Source organism: Bidens hawaiensis, unplaced genomic scaffold (assembly GCF_021521415.1).
Source record: "Bidens hawaiensis isolate Kalapana, Puna unplaced genomic scaffold, B.hawaiensis_p1.1 tig00002839_1, whole genome shotgun sequence".
Lineage (NCBI taxonomy): Eukaryota > Viridiplantae > Streptophyta > Magnoliopsida > Asterales > Asteraceae > Bidens > Bidens hawaiensis.
In genome coordinates this window covers 2775396-2792711 of record NW_027491153.1, presented here as the reverse complement: position 1 = coordinate 2792711, position 17316 = coordinate 2775396, and the positions used below count along the sequence as shown (strand labels likewise).

At 35.3% G+C, this 17316-nt stretch overlaps 2 protein-coding genes and 2 pseudogenes across 2 annotated transcripts; all 4 read right to left on the bottom strand.

Annotated features, from left to right (window-relative positions):
* Positions 1 to 876: 876 nt before the first annotated feature.
* On the bottom strand, positions 877 to 2727 carry LOC143621364 (uncharacterized). The gene is made up of 4 exons (XM_077092806.1): positions 2414 to 2727; positions 1752 to 1890; positions 1120 to 1205; positions 877 to 1005 (listed from the first exon to the last, which is right to left on the bottom strand). Exons 1-4 carry the CDS (start codon positions 2708 to 2710, stop codon positions 877 to 879), a joined length of 651 nt encoding a protein of 216 aa, XP_076948921.1. The 5' UTR covers positions 2711 to 2727.
* Positions 2728 to 6908: 4181 nt separating this feature from the next.
* Positions 6909 to 8233, bottom strand: LOC143621326 (luminal-binding protein 3-like; annotated as a pseudogene).
* Positions 8234 to 8301: 68 nt separating this feature from the next.
* Positions 8302 to 8784, bottom strand: LOC143621363 (luminal-binding protein 5 pseudogene; annotated as a pseudogene).
* Positions 8785 to 8803: 19 nt separating this feature from the next.
* Positions 8804 to 14626, bottom strand: LOC143621325 (endoplasmic reticulum chaperone BiP-like). The gene is made up of 6 exons (XM_077092782.1): positions 14318 to 14626; positions 10587 to 10668; positions 9678 to 9769; positions 9217 to 9451; positions 8892 to 9132; positions 8804 to 8807 (listed from the first exon to the last, which is right to left on the bottom strand). Exons 1-6 carry the CDS (start codon positions 14624 to 14626, stop codon positions 8804 to 8806), a joined length of 963 nt encoding a protein of 320 aa, XP_076948897.1.
* Between the last annotated feature and the right edge of the window lie 2690 nt (positions 14627 to 17316).

Below are 17316 nucleotides of genomic sequence, written 5' to 3'. Positions count from 1 at the left end.
CTCAAGTTGCACGTCTACCGCCTTATACAGGTAGATACAGCCTAATACAAATACAAATCCATATACGGGTGTATACCAACAATCCCCATTGTATCAAATCAATAGAGGGGTTTGTAACTTTGTATAGCCTATCATGGTGTCAACTATAATTACACAACTATTCTTTAAATATCTATTATGGAATATTCATTACAAAACTACTCTATTTTAGCTATATTTAAGCTTTAATTATTTAAAACCAAGTTAAAACTTAAAACGGTTACCTCCATAGTCAAAAATACATCCGCTCTGCACCATGAAAGATAAAACAATACTCATACGGTACGGTGTAACACGTTTGTTTATATAACATGCTTAGTAACTCAAGAATTAAAAAATCCATTATGAAAGTAATTAACTATAATTACACAAATCCACAATTCTACAACTTACACAAGATTTGAACCATAATATTATATTAAAACCACAAAAAATGTATATGTAAAAAAACAAAAATTGATCTTATTCTTTAGCGCATCATCTTTTACATCGATTTCTTAAGAAGGAAAGGGCTTCTTCATGCTTTTACTTCATCGAAACTTCCAATGAAATCCTAGCAACAACCGCATATTCAAGTAAATTCCCATACCACGTAAACACATGTTCTTCACGTTTCCTGCAATTGAGATCATTTGCGTGAGCAATATTGTTTTGTGGTAGATTATCAGTTATCTACTTACACTTTAGCCGGGTTTTTTTTATCTAAATATATATTATTTTTGGTAGATCCAATCATAACAAAGGAAATACCCGCTCATCCTAGTAGCTATGGGCTGAACGTGCATAGCGCAAGAAAATGTCAAACCAAAAATTGTAAAAAAGAAACATTTACCTTATCTATTGATTCTTCTTTATCTTAGAAGTTGTGAAAGTTGGCTTACGATCTTGGTTGGAAGCTCGTATTATAAAAAGAAGTGTTTCTACAAGCATGCCGACAACCAATCCAAGGATGCCTCCAGCAGCATGCTGAAAATCAATCAAGATGATTTTTGTTAATTTATTTCTCATAATGACATTATGTATTTTTGTGCATCGGTGCCTGAATATACAAGAAAGTTGTGATGGTTAAGCAAGTAGTACCATTACTACATTATGTCCAAACAATGCCCTGAATGTATAATATCCAACCAAATAGCCTGTAAACATCGTTAGCGCCACATGTAAACCTGATAAAGTTCAGCATCAGTGTTAGATGCACGGAATATGTGAAAAGCTTATTTAGCATTATCTCAATCTTATTCCTCACAAAGTCTCCCTTTACAATATCCATAATGATAATTCTAATAATTCTATTCAAGTTGTGTGTTTATTCCATTAACATTAAAATACTGCCATGATCATTTTTATTACAGGAGATATGTTACAAAATAACCTAATCTTTTAAATAAAATGATTTAGGAGGTTTTATGTATGTTGTGCCTAACCAGATAGCTACCCAATATTATTTTGTCCATTTGGATCAAAATTATATCCCAATGACAAAATTATATCCAATTCGACATATTCCTCATAAATCCTAAATGAGTTGAAATTGTCGCTTCTGCATTCAAATTTCATAATTTTCAAAAGCTATAAATCTTTGGTAGGATCATAGCATTAAAAATAAACTCCTCCAAACTACCAAGGATCAAAGCGCAAAATCATTACTTTCTACAAATGCGGGTGTCTTCTCTTTTAAAAATTGTAAAAAAAAAAAAGAAAACAGAACTCACCAAATCCTATTTGATCCTTGTATGAAGAAAATGGCTCGCTTTCATCCCTTCTTGGTGTAATATCCTTAACCAACTCATTATATGCTTTCCTCTCGGCAGCTTCCTCGAATTTCCTGAGCCTTGCTTTCAACTCCTCACTCTAGGAACACATACAGATCAACAAGAACACAAACCATCAAAAACTGTTTTTCATAATCAAATAATCAAGCTTTTCGGGTGCTTGGACATGCACTTACAAAGAGACTATAGTAAGCAAGAATCAAGATAGTTATGTGCATTTACATTATCTCAATAATCATTATGACCAGAAAATCGAAATCAAATCGGTCCGATTACTGGAGCCTGAATCAAAACTATGGTCTTATAAACAAACATATTCAAAGTTTTGTGTAGCAGCTTATATGATGCTTCTGTTTAGCTAAATCAACTGCTGTGTAAATTAAATTAAAATCAGCAACAACAGTTAACATTAGTTTGTGTGATGCTAAGTGGGATTTCAATGCTTGAATCCAGAGCTGTAGAAATCGCTAGTCGGGCGGTGGGGTAGCGATTAACTGGAATTTCCAAATATACATACATATATATTCCAAATTTTATGAATTTTGAGCAAATGGGGATTAATCGGCAACACTGATTTCTAAGAAAACAATTAATTGTTATACCTTCTGGCGGGGTTTGGGGCTGTTGAGAACAAACTGCGAGCCGGATAAAAGAGCAGAGAGATGGGGTCGGGTGGAGGGATCGGATGCGACCCAAATGGAGCGAAGAGATGTGTAGGGTACGGAAGAGTGTTGTTGGTGAGATAAGGTTGAAGCGATTTGACGGAGGTCTGGAGAGAGGTGAGTGTTGTTGTTGGCCGATGTAGAAAGATACGATTGAAGGGTTTCTGTTTTTGAGATCATCAGTCCACCGGTGGTTGGGTTTGATTTTGAAGACGACACCTCTTGGCTGTTGTTCATGGTAACCTCAGATTCAGATTGGTGATTTTGGAACAAGTAAGAACAAGTGTTTTTAATTTGTAAGTGAAAAAAAGACTCTTATAAATTTATGAAATTTTGAAATGAAGTTTTTAAAAGAATGTTTGGATTAATTGGGAAAACCAAAATGACCGAAAAGGACACTCTTTTTAAAAGGAGTGTAACGGGGTTTAAAGGTGAGAGGGGTGTAATAGGTAAATCAAGCTTTAATAACTTACATATTCCTAACTTTTTAAAACCCCTTTATTTTGCATTCACCATAAGTTAAAATCCATAAGGCCTTATGGCTTGCCAAACACCTTATACACCTTATTAACTTTTCAAAAAGTTTATAAGTTATAAGTTGATGAAAATAAGAAATCCCAAACACCCCCTTAATCAAGTTTTGATAATTCACTCAGTTTTTTATTTATTTATTAGGTGGAATTCTTAATTAAAAAAAAATTAAATCTATGTCAAGAAGAAAAGAACAAATCAAACGGTTATCAACTACAAAAATAAAATTCACAAGTTGCTATCGGAGGTAAAAAAAAATACCTTGGTAGCAAATGTGTTTGAAGAGTTGGTCGCTTCAAACGATTGGTTGATTACCTTGGTAGTGTCGTAGCAAATGGGTTGCGATTTGGGATTGGAGAAGGAGAGAGAGTGACGCTTTAGGTTGTGAGTTGAAGGAGAAGGAACGTTATAGGCCGAGGATTGTTTTGGTCCTACTTTCATTCAATGTTAATTTCAATCTAAATGAATAAGAGATAAATTAAACCATTAAGAGGTGGTGTTTAACTCAACCAAATGATATGAAATATAACCGAATGAGACCTAACCTCTTAATGATCTCATTCAGACCCAAACAAATAGCCATTAAAAGACAGTAAATTTATTATTTAAATTAAAAAAAAAATAACTTTTAGCTTTTAAATTTAAAGAAAAGGTCATGTTTTACACTTTTTGTTAGAAAAAATAAGACTATAAAAGTATTATAATGAAGAAAAGGTTAACCAAAAAGATAAACCAACATTCCAATGAAATACACGATCCACTATCAACAGGGGAAAAAAAGTAAACATTAACATTGAGGTACATAAAAAAAATGTTCTTTACTATTGTAAACTTTTTTGGTCCACTTGATTGCATCAAATCTTTTACGACTATCTTGTCACATTGTTTACTGCTCGCGTTTTAGTTGTGCATTAGATTGTGTAGCCCTTTGGGGCTTCTCCACTGCACACCCATTAATATTTTTACCTTCCTAATGACCAATACACTAACCAACCCTACACATATTTTCAAAGAGAAATTATAGTCAATTTTATTTCATGGTCATTTGACAAACAAACTATGACAAACTGAAAATTTTTCTTACTTTTTCAGACACTCATCACGACTTGACTCAAATTTTCGGGACGAAAATTCTTTAACATGGGAATGATGTGACAATCGTCAATTTCAGGTTAACTCCGTTAACTCCGTTAACTCAACTCCGTCAATTCAAACTTTAGATCACTGAATCTATAACATACACCTCATTACATTTAAACTAGGGTTTAAATGACGCTTGACACTTACTACATGTGTAGTCTTTCGGGAATTGCACCGAAACGCAAACGAGTTGACGCAAACGATTGGTGAATAAACGAGAAACGTCAAAATAATTATGTGATAATTATTTGTTAGGATTATGTGTTATGTGATAACATGTTATATAATGTTAACTCAATGTGCAAAACTAAGTTAATTAAGCTAGAGATGTAACATTTGGAAGTTTAGGGACTAAAGTGTAACATGTTATTATTATATAATATTATCAAACCCTAGCTCCCTCTCCCACTTCTCCCAAACCCGACGGCAACTCTAGACCCCCCCCCCCTTGCGATCGGCCTCATATACACACATACAATCAATTATTCAAGCTTTTGATTGGAGATTAAGGTGCTAGGAAGGTATAAACGACTATCCCTTGCATCCTTTATACTTAATTTCGATTTTTAATGGGTTAATTGAAAACCCTAGGGGCCGATTTTTGTATGTATGGTGTTCATATGATTGTTGTTGATTTGATGATGTATTGATGATGATTTGATAACTAGTTTTGATATTATTGCATGTTAATTGTTGTGTCTTTGAGTTTGAGATCAAATAAAACCCTAACTATGTATGTATGGTGTAATTGATATGCATGGATAGTAGTTATGGTATCTAGAATGTTATATGAATGATTTGTGGTCCATAGATAGTTAAATTGTTGAGTTTGGATGCAAACAGTTTCTGGACAGATTGTGTTGTTGATGTTTGATTGACTGTAACGGGGTGTAAAAGTGAAAATTGATTTAGATAATTGACACTACAGTAAACTAGGTTGAGTCTAGTTTCTAAAGAATGTAAATTTGCAATTTTTGGACGTGTAAAAGTTAACCTTTATGATTTTACAAAAACGTTGTGCAAAGCTGAGTTGTTAGACCTGCTGTTGGGTAGTTTTGTAAATGTTATATCTCATGAACTACGAGACCAATTGGGTTGGTTCCACTTCTGGAAGTTGACTTATTGAGTTAGGAACTTAACCCAAGTGGTCTTGCATTTATTGGATTTTTCGTTTAACGGGAATTTCAAATAACATTCTGTTGCGCATGAATTTGACTGTTATGAGTTTGCTGTAATGATTTGATTATTGTGAGAAACCTATGTGGAATAAAAATATCATAAAATATGTTTTGGAAACCTAAGACATATATGCTTTAGTGATGATTTTTGGTAAATTAATTGAGATGCTATGATCGGTGGAATAGTACAATCTTTCAAGTAGAATTTCTGTCTCGATGAAACTAGTTGCTGAATTTTGTGAAAGTTGCATGAAACAACGTGATTTCTAATTTATTATCGTGTTTTGACCAAATTGCCCTCGTGGGGAATAATTGCTAGTTAATTGTTATGTGTGATCAAATTGCCCTTACGGGGAGTAATTGCTAGTGATGTACATTATTAATACATGACACGTAAATAATTGCTCACACACGTATCGTATCACAAATGTACTTGTTAAGGTCACACACGATTCACAAACGAAACACGAAACATGCTGTGTGCATAGGTATTATGTGCCGGGTCTAGAGACTCGATAATATTCCGACACTTAGAAAAGTCTCTTTGTTGTTTTAGAACGCTAGAGAGAGTTTTTCTGTGACGTGCATCTTGGTGATTTATTTTGGGAATACTTCGCAAACAGTGAGTTCACTTACCCCTTTTAAACTGTTTTCAAACGCTTTTCTCTTGGGGGAGATAACATACTCCAAAAACGCATTTAAGATTTTGTTAATATAGATTATATATCACTTGTAAAGACTAAGTAGCAAACGCGTTAACTAAAGTCCTTCATTCACATCGAACCGTTTAATATTGGATAATAGCGAGTCATTGTTGAGTAGTACTACTGGGTTTGACAAACCCCACCCAACGCTAAACTCGACTGGAGGTCGAGTGGGTGTAATCTTGGCTAAACACATACCATGGTCGGGATAGACCTGGTGGCAAGGCAAATGATAAACAGTCAGCTTCTGTGTCGAACACTTAGTAATACTTGTTTTATAGGCTAGCTACCTATAGATATATATAATTGACATAACACTATCTGGTAACGCAAGACGCTTAACGCAAGACGCTGAACGCAAAACGCTGAACGCAAACGCTAACGCTTTATTTTATTTGAACTCGTGAACTCACCAACCCTGTGTTGACACTTTTAGTATGTTATTCTCAGGTAGCCGAGACGGGCGCGCGGTTTAGGATCATGCATTGCTTGAAACACTTTTAATTATGCAAACTTATTTTAAACTGTTATCATTGGGTCTTAAGTCGTCCTGCGTGACGCAACATTGGTTTCTATGGTTTTACGCTTCCGCATTTAATTACTCGTAAACGTTTTCATGGTTTTAAAACTTTGTTTTATGGTTTGATTATAACTAATGATTCCGATCCTGTTAGTTCACACCCTCTGACGGTAAAACTCCGTTAGTGGATTTTGAGGGTGTGACACAAACAGTATCAAATTAGCCTTTAATCCTGCATTTACCTATGCTTTAAATTTTAAACTACAAGTGTGTTCTTCAAAGTTTAAATAATCAAAGAGCATGGTTTATTTATCAAGGTCTGTTAGACCAGGAAACTAACTAATAAAGAACAACTGCAGATCACTGATAAAAATGTAGTTAATTAAAATTTTCAAAAATATTATCTACTCTATATATCATAATATCCCAAAATCATACTAAACAAAATAAAAACACTCTATCTTCTTCTCTAAAGCTCATCATGATCATCACCCTCATCTTCCGGTGCCCCACCCGACCTCTGATAAACACCCGTCATGATCGGGTTACAAACCGCCTCCACTTCTTTCAGCTTCTCATCATACTCCTCTTTCTCAGCTGACTGATTATCATCAAGCCATTCAAGTGCCTCCTTTGTTGCGGTTTCAATTTTCTCTTTTTCATCTGACTCGAGCTTATCAGCTAACTCATCTTTATCATTAACTTGGTTTCTCATGTTGTAGACATACGTTTCAAGCGTGTACGCGCATCAATCTTGTCTTTCACCTTTTTGTCTTCCTCTGCGAACTCTTCGGCTTCCTGAACCATGCGCGCGATGTCTTCTTGGCTCAACCGATCCTTCTCATTTGTGATTGTGATCTTTTCAGATTTGCCAGCTGCCTTGTCCTCTGCCTTTACGTTTAAGATACCGTTGGCGTCTACTTCGAATGTGACTTCGATTTGTGGGGTCCCCCTGGATTAGCAAAGCTAAGTTTTAGCCTATGAGAGCATAAATGTGATTTAGATAATATGAACGCGAAAGACAGTTAACAAACCTTGGTGCTGGAGAGATTCCAGAGAGATCAAATGTTCCAAGAAGCCTGCAGTCTTTTGTGAGACTTCTTTCACCTTCATAAACCTGTTACAAAAATAAAAATTAAAAACAAACAAACAAATAAATAAATAAAGAGAGGCAAATGAAAAGAGAAAAAAAAAAGGTGCCTTGATGGAGACAACAGTCTGTAGTTCCTGGTAAGTGCTAAATACTTGAGATTTTTTGGTCGGGACGACGGTGTTTCTTGGGATTAACTTGGTCATCACTCCTCCAACGGTTTCGATGCCCAGGGTAAGCGGAGCCACATCCAAAACAACCACTTCTACTCAACAAAAACATATTAGTAGCATTAGCATTGCTTTGTCAAAAGATTAATCTTCAATCAAACCAATCCAACATGTTTTCTGACCCATTAAAAATATACACTTTCACACCAACCCAACCCGTTTTCCAACCCATAAAAAATATGCACTTTAATGCCAAGCCGACCCGTCTCCCAACCCATAAAGATATACAACTTGACACCAGCTTGACCCGACCTATTTTCCAAACCATAAAAGATATACAATTTGACACCAACCTGACCCAACCTGTTTCAAATCCATAAAAACATACACTTTGATACCAACCTGACTTGACCCGTTTCCGACCCATAAAAAAAATAAACTTTGACACCAACCACCAACACGACCCTTTATAGACCTCTACTGCAGAGCATATATGATAAGAAAAACATGTGACTAATTACCTTTAATATCATCACTACCCTCTCCACTCAAAATGCCACCTTGAACAGCAGCACCAAAAGCCACTGCCTCATCAGGGTTCACACCCTTGCTTGGTTCCTTACCATCAAAGTATTCCTTAATAAGCTGTTGCACCTTTGGAATCCTCGTGCTCCCGCCAACTAGAACGATCTCATCGATATCACGTTTCTCCAAACCCGCATCCGCCATCGCCTTCTTCACGGGCCCCATCGTCTTTCTAAACAAGTCATTGTTCAGCTCCTCGAACCTGGCTCTGGTCAATGGCTCGGAAAAGTCAACGCCATCGAAAAGTGACTCGATCTCCACACGGACCTGGTGCTGGCTGCTCAACGCTCGCTTGGCGAGCTCGGCTTCCCGTCTTAGCTTTCCTAGAGCTCTGTTATCCTTGCTAATATCTTTCCCATACTTCTTTTTAATCAACTTGATCAAGTATTCCATGATCCTTTGATCAAAGTCCTCACCTGATAATTGGTCAACTCATGATATAAGAAACTATTTAATCATAGAAAGTTGTAAACATAACATTTATTTAATTAATTACTTACCTCCAAGATGGGTGTCCATTTGTGGCAAGAACCACAAACACACCATTATCAAGTGTCAAGATGCTGACATCAAATGTCCCACCTCCAAGGTCAAATACAAGAATGTTCTTCTCAACACCTTTCTTATCCAGACCGTATGCGATAGCCGCAGCTGTGGGTTCGTTAATGACTCTGACAACATTCAAACCAGCAATCATACCGGCATCCTTGGTAGCCTGCCTTTGGGCATCATTGAAGTATGCTGCAAATAGAATGTAAAATCGAACCATTAATAAACATCGTTCATTAATTAATTAATAATACAAAAATCTAATTATATGCTTACCAGGAACTGTGACAACAGCATCCTTAATCTTCTTTCCAAGGAATGCTTCGGCCGTCTCCTTCATTTTAGTAAGAATCATGGCGCTAATCTCTTCGGGACTGAAGACCTTGGTCTCCCCATCCTTAACTTTAACTTGAACATAAGGCTTCCCATCTTTATTCACAATATCATACGGAAGCAGTTTCATATCTCTTTGAACTTCTTTATCTTCAAACCTATCAAACAAACAAAAACACTCAACAACATAATATCAATATCCATACAAAACAATATTATAAGTTCATACTTTCTCCCAATAAGTCTCTTAACATCAAAGATGGTCCTTTCGGCGTTCACAGCCGCCTGATTCTTGGCGGCCTCACCGATCAACCTCTCGGAGTCTGTGAACGACACCCATGATGGGGTGATACGGTTTCCTTGATCGTTTGCTATGATTTCCACGTTTTCGTTTTTTTAAACACCAACACACGAATACGTTGTCCGAGATCAATCCCGATAACAGTTCCTAACTTGTTATCCTCTTCTTTCGCGACCGATGTCGCGAATAAGCAACCTGTCATCAACAAAATAAACATTAGAAACCAACATAGCTACTAGAACAAGCAGTTTGCATATGAAAAGAAACCAGCTTCAACAACTAACCGACTAATATAATGCTAGCACAATGAAGGAGCGAGCCATAATTAATAATATTCCGATGGTTATCTTATTATTATTAATCTGGTTGATTAAGGGGTTGGTTTTGAGTTTGAACTAGGATTCGTGCATGAAAAGGTACGAGGTGGTAATGTGCTTATATAGACGCGAGTTCGGTTTGTTCGGTAATGTCACTCATGATGACGTGGACCAATGACACATTAGGAATGAGTTGTGTGGGGTAATAGAGAGGGATGTCGTGTTTTGTCCTACGTGGCAGTAAGTCAATGGTTTGGTGTCGTCATGCATTATTCATTCCTCCGAACTTTTGGGTATAGTGATTTAATAAAGTTTAAATACTGAAAGTATATTATTTTGTTTTATGAGGTCTAAAGTTTTATAAAACCTCCTAAATAAGTTTGAAAATCTAGCTAGGTCTAACGATAGAAACATAATCACTCTCAAAATATATATATAAGTTTCGTATGTATTTATGCTTCATATACAAGATTAAACTTATAATTTAATTTGTAACTTTTGGATCCGATTTATTAGTTTAATAATTTTTATTTTCTTTTTGGTTTACTTATGTCGGTTAATGTAACTATTTGCTCACACCTAACACCATTGTCCTCATTGATCAGTTGCCAACCACTGACCTCGCACTTCATCGTGTGAGTTTCAAGGGTGTTCAAGTGTTCAACGAAAAGAACTTTGAAGTATTCAAACCGAACCTGCCTGTTTTGGGTTGCAATTGCATGCATAATAATCGTTAGTCTCTTCCTCAATATATAGTGCCAAAACGCATAACGGTATCTAAATTAAAGTTCAACTACCAATAGTTATAAATTAAACCAACATTAAAGACAACAAATAATGTTGTATCAACTGTTGACATTAGGGTTTAGATGCTGCTATCTGCTATTACAAAAAATTGATTACGAAAATGTAAATGCTCTAGGTCGTTATAATCATAGAAAATCTATACCATATTCTATGTTTAAACTTCATTGAAATCGCATGAAATCAATTCCTTCCAAAATCGCAAACAAAGTATTTTAGAACTTAAAATAATGAAGTGTTGTTTAGAGATTGAAGTTCGTGTCAAGTTTGAACTATCAAGTTGGTATCACTTAACTCATACGCAACCTACTTAATTGTGAAAAACTAGATCTTAACACCAATGTAATTACCTCATGTAACCGGAATAAGATTTACGTAACCTACTTATCTAAAGGGTCCAAATAGTCTGAATATGTTAGCATAAACAAGTTACTAGTCATATCATAGTGTTAACTTTAAAAGAATAATTTTGAACACGGCTCATTTATTAACAACAAACTTAAAATCGTTTTCGCTTATTAAACGAGTTTTGTATCGATGTCAGTTAATCGGGTAAGAAGATTAATACTGAAAATGGAGAAACACTACAATCAAATACGATGGTGACCGAATTCAGGATTTCTTTGAAAATTGGATTTTGGGACACCCATGGCCATAAATCAGTTTCAACATAGGCCCAGGCGGCCAGGCACATTTAAACAAGCTCATGATCATAACTTGGACTCCTCCCCCATGAAGTATGTTTATGTTTGTTCTGTAAAGAGATCCGTGAAATATAAATTGGCCAATAGGAGGAAGAAAATATATGTATGAACCAACGGAAGTTCGAGAGTTGGAAATTTGGAATATGAGATTTTTTTGACTCGACAACTAATGATTCTATAACATTATTGAACCAGAGGATTAATTGAATATCCGGAATCATGTTCGATGCACAACAAGTGATCCCATGAAGACCAAAACAATCAAGCTAACTCTTAAAAAGTAAAATGACTCATAACTCCACGAAGCCCAAAACGCCTAAAGTGACTCTTGAAAATCATGTCATCAACGTTATGTAGAGGTAGGGATGAGGCCGGTACCGGTAGGTCCCAAAAATCGCAATTTTTTGGTACTGGCACCGAAATCTTCGGTTTCGGTACCAGTATTGAAGATAAAAAAAAATCAGAAAATACAGGTACCGATACCGAAACTCAAAACTTTGGTACTGGTACAGTATCAATAATGAATTTGCTCATCCCTTGGTAGAGGTGTAAAAATTTTGGGCATGCCGCATGGTTTATAACTCACCCAAAAAAATACGGTTTGGACCCGACCCAACCCACCATTCCATAATCTCGTAGCCTGAAACTAGTTTTGGACCCGACCTAATTTGAAAAACATGCCAAAAAAACAATTTTTTTCCCAAACCACTCACATCTACATATCATATACGAAGATACATCTTTATATGAATACAAAATAAAAAATTATAGAAACCTAGAATACTTGTGTAGGGAACTATTAGAAAGGATTACACGTAAATAGGCCAACGCCCCCCCCCCCCCCCCCCCCCTTTTCCAAAAACAAACAAACATATCCCTTTTGCTCATAAGTGTTATTTACCGATTTTCATTTGAATTTTTTATACATGGTATAAATTTACTCATTTTCATTTAAAAATTTCAATCTCCTTGCGTTTTCGTCTAAACTTCGCCACTGAACATGTTATTTTTTTATCAACTTTAATAAAAAGTTTTGACATGCATTTAAAAAGAAGTTAACTAGATAATATATTATTAACTCATAATGAAGTTAGTTTTGTAGTGAAGTCATCGGTAAATTACTCCATGTCCTATTTTTTTAGTTGACTTGGCTCTCTCAATTAAAAGGTACGAACTATGGAGGGGCCATATATCTTATCGTCTAAAACTAAGAAACCAAAAGAAGTCATCATCGCCTTGTTCGTTGAATATACAAAGAATTTGCATGCTTGACCATTGACTTCATAATTTTTATTCTCAAATACTTTTTATGTGCAATAATTGAGCCATTTATTTTCTTCAAACAAAAGTTAGTTATTGTAGAGTTTTCTTATCGTGCTTATATACACTTTTTAATTTATATTAATAATACTACTATAATAAGCCCTCTTAATGCATTTTCGTCCAAGATTTGTTACTACAACGATAAAAAATAAATAAAAAAACAAAGATTCTTTGATTGAGACCTATATTCAAACATTAAACCTAGAAAATGTGATATAATAATAATAATAATAATAATAATAATAATAATAATAATAAAAAGTTTTAGTTGTTAAAAAGAACCAACTATCTTACCTATATAACAATTTAATCTATTAAAAATAAGCATAACTAATAAACTTTCATGAAAAAAACATGTGTGAAATTATACTTTTCATGTATATTGTAATAATATTGGTTTTTTACATGTTCGGTCGTTTGATTATGACTTTGTTAAGTTTCAACTTTTTTTCATTATTGTAAGTCTTACTCATCACTATCTTTGTTTTGAAAACATGACATCTTAATTATATTTAATGAATATATTTATTAATAATCATATACTAAAAAAAATGTTTCAAAGCAAATTAAACGATGTGATTGTCTTGTAGATATACGATGTGCTTTATAAATTATAAATATCCAAAATAGTACAGAATAAATTACATAACTAATCAAGAAATTGGAATCAAAATACTTTTATCATAGAAATCGGGTGCTTTCACTAAATCAGGTGTTCGGCTTTTATACGTTTCATTAACCACGTTTTATGATCAACTTTTGTGACATCAATAGGCTTCCCCAAGTCTCATCATTGAAATCACATCATTTTTCTTTCCCGAGTCACTAATTTACAACCAAAAAAAAAAAGACTTGCGTAATTTGACGAACTTGATTTCAGTCTCTAAACGTCTTTTTTTTCCTCAAGTAGTCTATGCGGTTTCATTTTTCTCATTTGAGTCCCTAAGACCAACACTCTTACCAACTACCATTAACTTTTTGTGACAATGACCAGATAGCAATGAATGCAAACCACATATGGTAGTAGACATTTTTTGGACTTAAACCGAGATTTTCATCAAACCACAAATCAAAAACCAAAATTAACTTTATTATAAATAACAAATAAAGAAATTCGAGTAAATATACTACACCACCTCGGCACCCTAAGTACACTTACAACGACACCAAATAGCCAAAACATATATAACAACGTAACCAATTTCAAGCTGGTAATCTAACTATATATATATGTAATCAAATATATAAGTTCTATTATTATTTATGTGTTTAGCAATGTAATGTTAATTAGATAAAATAGTGAATATGCTTTTTCATTTGTGTTCGTTTAAATTGTTATATTAAATTTTGTTTCAATTTAGTCATCAAAATTTTGCTTTTAGTTTCATTTTGTTCATTAGACGCTTGTTCACCACGTAAATTGTCGAGTTGAAAACTGATTTGACATTGTCTCGAATTGTGTTTCAAGAAATGCTAAATTTCATTCTTAATATTAAATAAATTTATTAGTGCCGTACTAAAGTATGACTTCTTCTCCAAGCATGCTAACTAAAGCTTTAAATATTCTCAACAAGAGAAAAGTGATTTTAACTCACGCTTGCCCATACGAGGGCTTCCTCAGGTAGCGCCCGCATAGGAGTTGGATTGGAAGCTAAGGTGCGGAACCATTCTTGCCCCTCGTGGGCAGCAGGGGTAATTTCGATAAGAGCCTCATTAACCGGACGACGTACCATCTTATCCGGTATCACATCCTCAGAAACCCAGACGAACTTGTTCCTCCAGTCCTCGGAACCCCCCCTCGACTTCTGGCCAATCCTCCTGCCAGTTATCGCCTGGCAAGTAAACCACCCGTTTCGGTTAACCATTCGGTAAAACACAACAAACTGGTCAAGACGAGGCACCATATCGTAAGCTGTACACACAAATTCATAGTGACAGATTCGCATGACAGCACGAGGGTGTAACTGAGACAAATGGATCCCAAAGGCACCCAATACCCTCATAAAAAAACCTTGTCACAAGAAAACGGAAGTTTCCATGGACAAAGAAGTCTGAATAAACAACCATTTTCCCTGGAGGTGGGAAACTGGCTATAGAACCGGCAGAGGGGAACTCCGGCCCCCACTACGGTGGAATATCATATGTCTCAACAAGTTTTTCATACTCAGATCGGTCCCATTGAACCTCTATCTCATCAATTTCAAACTGAACGCTTGTCATCACGGTAATGTTGGATGAAATATAGAATGGTTTCAAGAAAGACTGGGCGGATAATCGAAAATTTCAAAGAAAGAAAGCAAAGATAATACTCAAAATTCAAAGACGATAAAACTTCAAAAGGAAGTTAACTCCCTCTATTTATACTAATCGCAATTAATGCGATGGGATGCGGACAGTAGAGAGAGAAAACATTGCCCAATATTCAGACGCCACGTCACGCGGGAAATTCAAAAAAGAGAAAAAGTTGTACAGTCGGGTACAGTGACAGCCGTCATAAACGTCCCATCACCTGCACACGCGCTTGCGAGTGGTCAACTTGTCCTTTTTCATGATTATCCACAGCGACAAAAGATATTTTTCAACAACTTGCAGAATAAAAAATCCCCAAATACACATTAAGTCCAGAATTTCACCCGCATAAAATACTTCACACGGAAGAAACACTGGACTTGGGGGACTTATAGAGGTAGGGTACCAAAAAGACCCAAATACCCTTAAGTAATGCCCGCGGGTCAACCTGAAACCCTTCATAAGACACCCGCGGGACATACGAACCACCCGCATAATTATTGGCGGGAGAAACACCCTCACAAGGCATGCGGAAGCATCCTGGCACCCTCAAAAGTCATCCGCAAGACAGAACAATCATCCGCGTAAATGACTACGGGGTAATGCCCCGGGACAGTTGTCATTAAACCAGTAACATTCTAGAAGATCTACCAAGATGCTTTCTTGAGCAATACGTGATCTCTCAACCAACCAGAAAAGGACACCTGGCAAGGCCGTTATAACTGTGCACATGGCCATGAGTATCCTCGACCCTATTGTAGGAAGACGCATGTCCAGGTTGTTATACATGCACATACAACTTATAAGCTGAACCTATCCTATGAGGACACGTGTCCAGTTGGTTATAAAAGCATCTTCTAAAGGAACAGCTGGCTAAAATACCTTCCCACACCCTTCGGTTATAAATACTCTCTCAATCGTCATGAGGTATTCACTCACTCTCACTGTACTATCTTAATTTACATAATTACTTTATCTTCATCAGAATTGTACTTATTCTCACGCCGGAGGGTGGTTACGGGAAGACCCCCCCTCTTGTCCTTCCCGTAACGAGATCACGGTGGTTGTTTTGCAGGTTCACGTCACTGGACTTTGAAAATTGAGTTCATATCGCATTGACAGTTAACCGTATCCTACCATGTGGACTCATTGGATCTAAGACTAATTAAAGAGAGTAGATCCGTGTTTCTTCATGTATACATCAAAGTAATATGTCGAAGGGGTTATTCGCCAAGACATGAGTCCTTTCAAGGCCAACCAACATGCCCCACTTATTATTATGGTCTACTAGTATTGTCATTTCTTGGACGCAACCAGGTGAGTGGCAATAGTTTGCAACCGGTGATGTGTTCGTTGTGTAAGCAAACCTAGCCAGCAAACACAAACATTCAAATAAAGAACTTAGCAAAACGATCATCAAATAGTTGGTCTGTGACAAATAGGCCGATAGGTATTACTGGGAGAACAATGCTTTAACTTTCATTAATCCTTTGTGTTGATAATGTTTTAGATTAAAATGATTTATAAATTATAATGTTACTTGTTCATTAGTAATGATTATATGTTACATGGATGTCCCTAAAGACTTAATGACCATCTTAAGTCAAAGCGACAACATAAACATACCTCAAACGTCAGGGTCGTCCCCAAGAATTGTTAAAAAAATTTGGATAAAAGACGAGTAAAAATTTAGGTTTAAGTAAAATATAAATTCGATAACTAATATATATAAAATGTAAATATCGATAACTAATATCTAAAAAATGTAAATTATACAATAGTAATTGTGATTTATCTTATTAAAATTGGGTCAGTGTAGTTTCTTTCATTAAAAATACATTTTTTTAGTACATATAAAAATATATAATTTCTTAACTTTTTTACAACTTTCGAGCCTATGTGGGTGATTGGCCTGGAATTGTTGACCACACTACCCTCCTATCATAGACGCCCATATCAAAAGATTAAAGATGAAGCTTATGCATCCACATGAAGATATATTTATCAAATGGTTATGATACATCAAATGCTCATATAAAGATAATAAAGACTTCATAAAGATGATCAATTTATTCTAAAAAAGCAATAAAAAATAAAAATAAGAAGAAAATCTAGCCACATAAAAAATCTCTCAGTTTTTTTTAAAAAACCATAACTCAAAATTTAATAAAAAAACACAAAAATGTTTCCACCGTCTTTCTCGTTCTAATAAAAAAAACACAACGGTAAGTGAAAAAAGTCGTTATGTCTTTTTGTTTATCATTGTGTTTTATGTTTATTTTCGTAATTGATTGTATCTTTTTTT

Bases quoted from the DNA above. Each gene is read 5' to 3' on its own strand.
- LOC143621364 (XM_077092806.1), bottom strand. From the start codon at position 2,710: ATGAACAACAGCCAAGAGGTGTCGTCTTCAAAATCAAACCCAACCACC. The intron at 1,891-2,413 runs GTATAACAATTA...ATGTGTTCCTAG, and splicing joins GCCCCAAACCCCGCCAGAAG to AGTGAGGAGTTGAAAGCAAG. The intron at 1,006-1,119 runs GTACTACTTGCT...ATTGATTTTCAG, and splicing joins TTGGACATAATGTAGTAATG to CATGCTGCTGGAGGCATCCT.
- LOC143621325 (XM_077092782.1), bottom strand. From the start codon at position 14,626: ATGGTGCCTCGTCTTGACCAGTTTGTTGTGTTTTACCGAATGGTTAAC. The intron at 10,669-14,317 runs GTGAGTTAAAAT...ACTTTAATTTAG, and splicing joins AAGCCCTCGTATGGGCAAGC to ATACCGTTATGCGTTTTGGC. The intron at 9,133-9,216 runs GTAAGCATATAA...TTCTATTTGCAG, and splicing joins TGCTGTTGTCACAGTTCCTG to CATACTTCAATGATGCCCAA.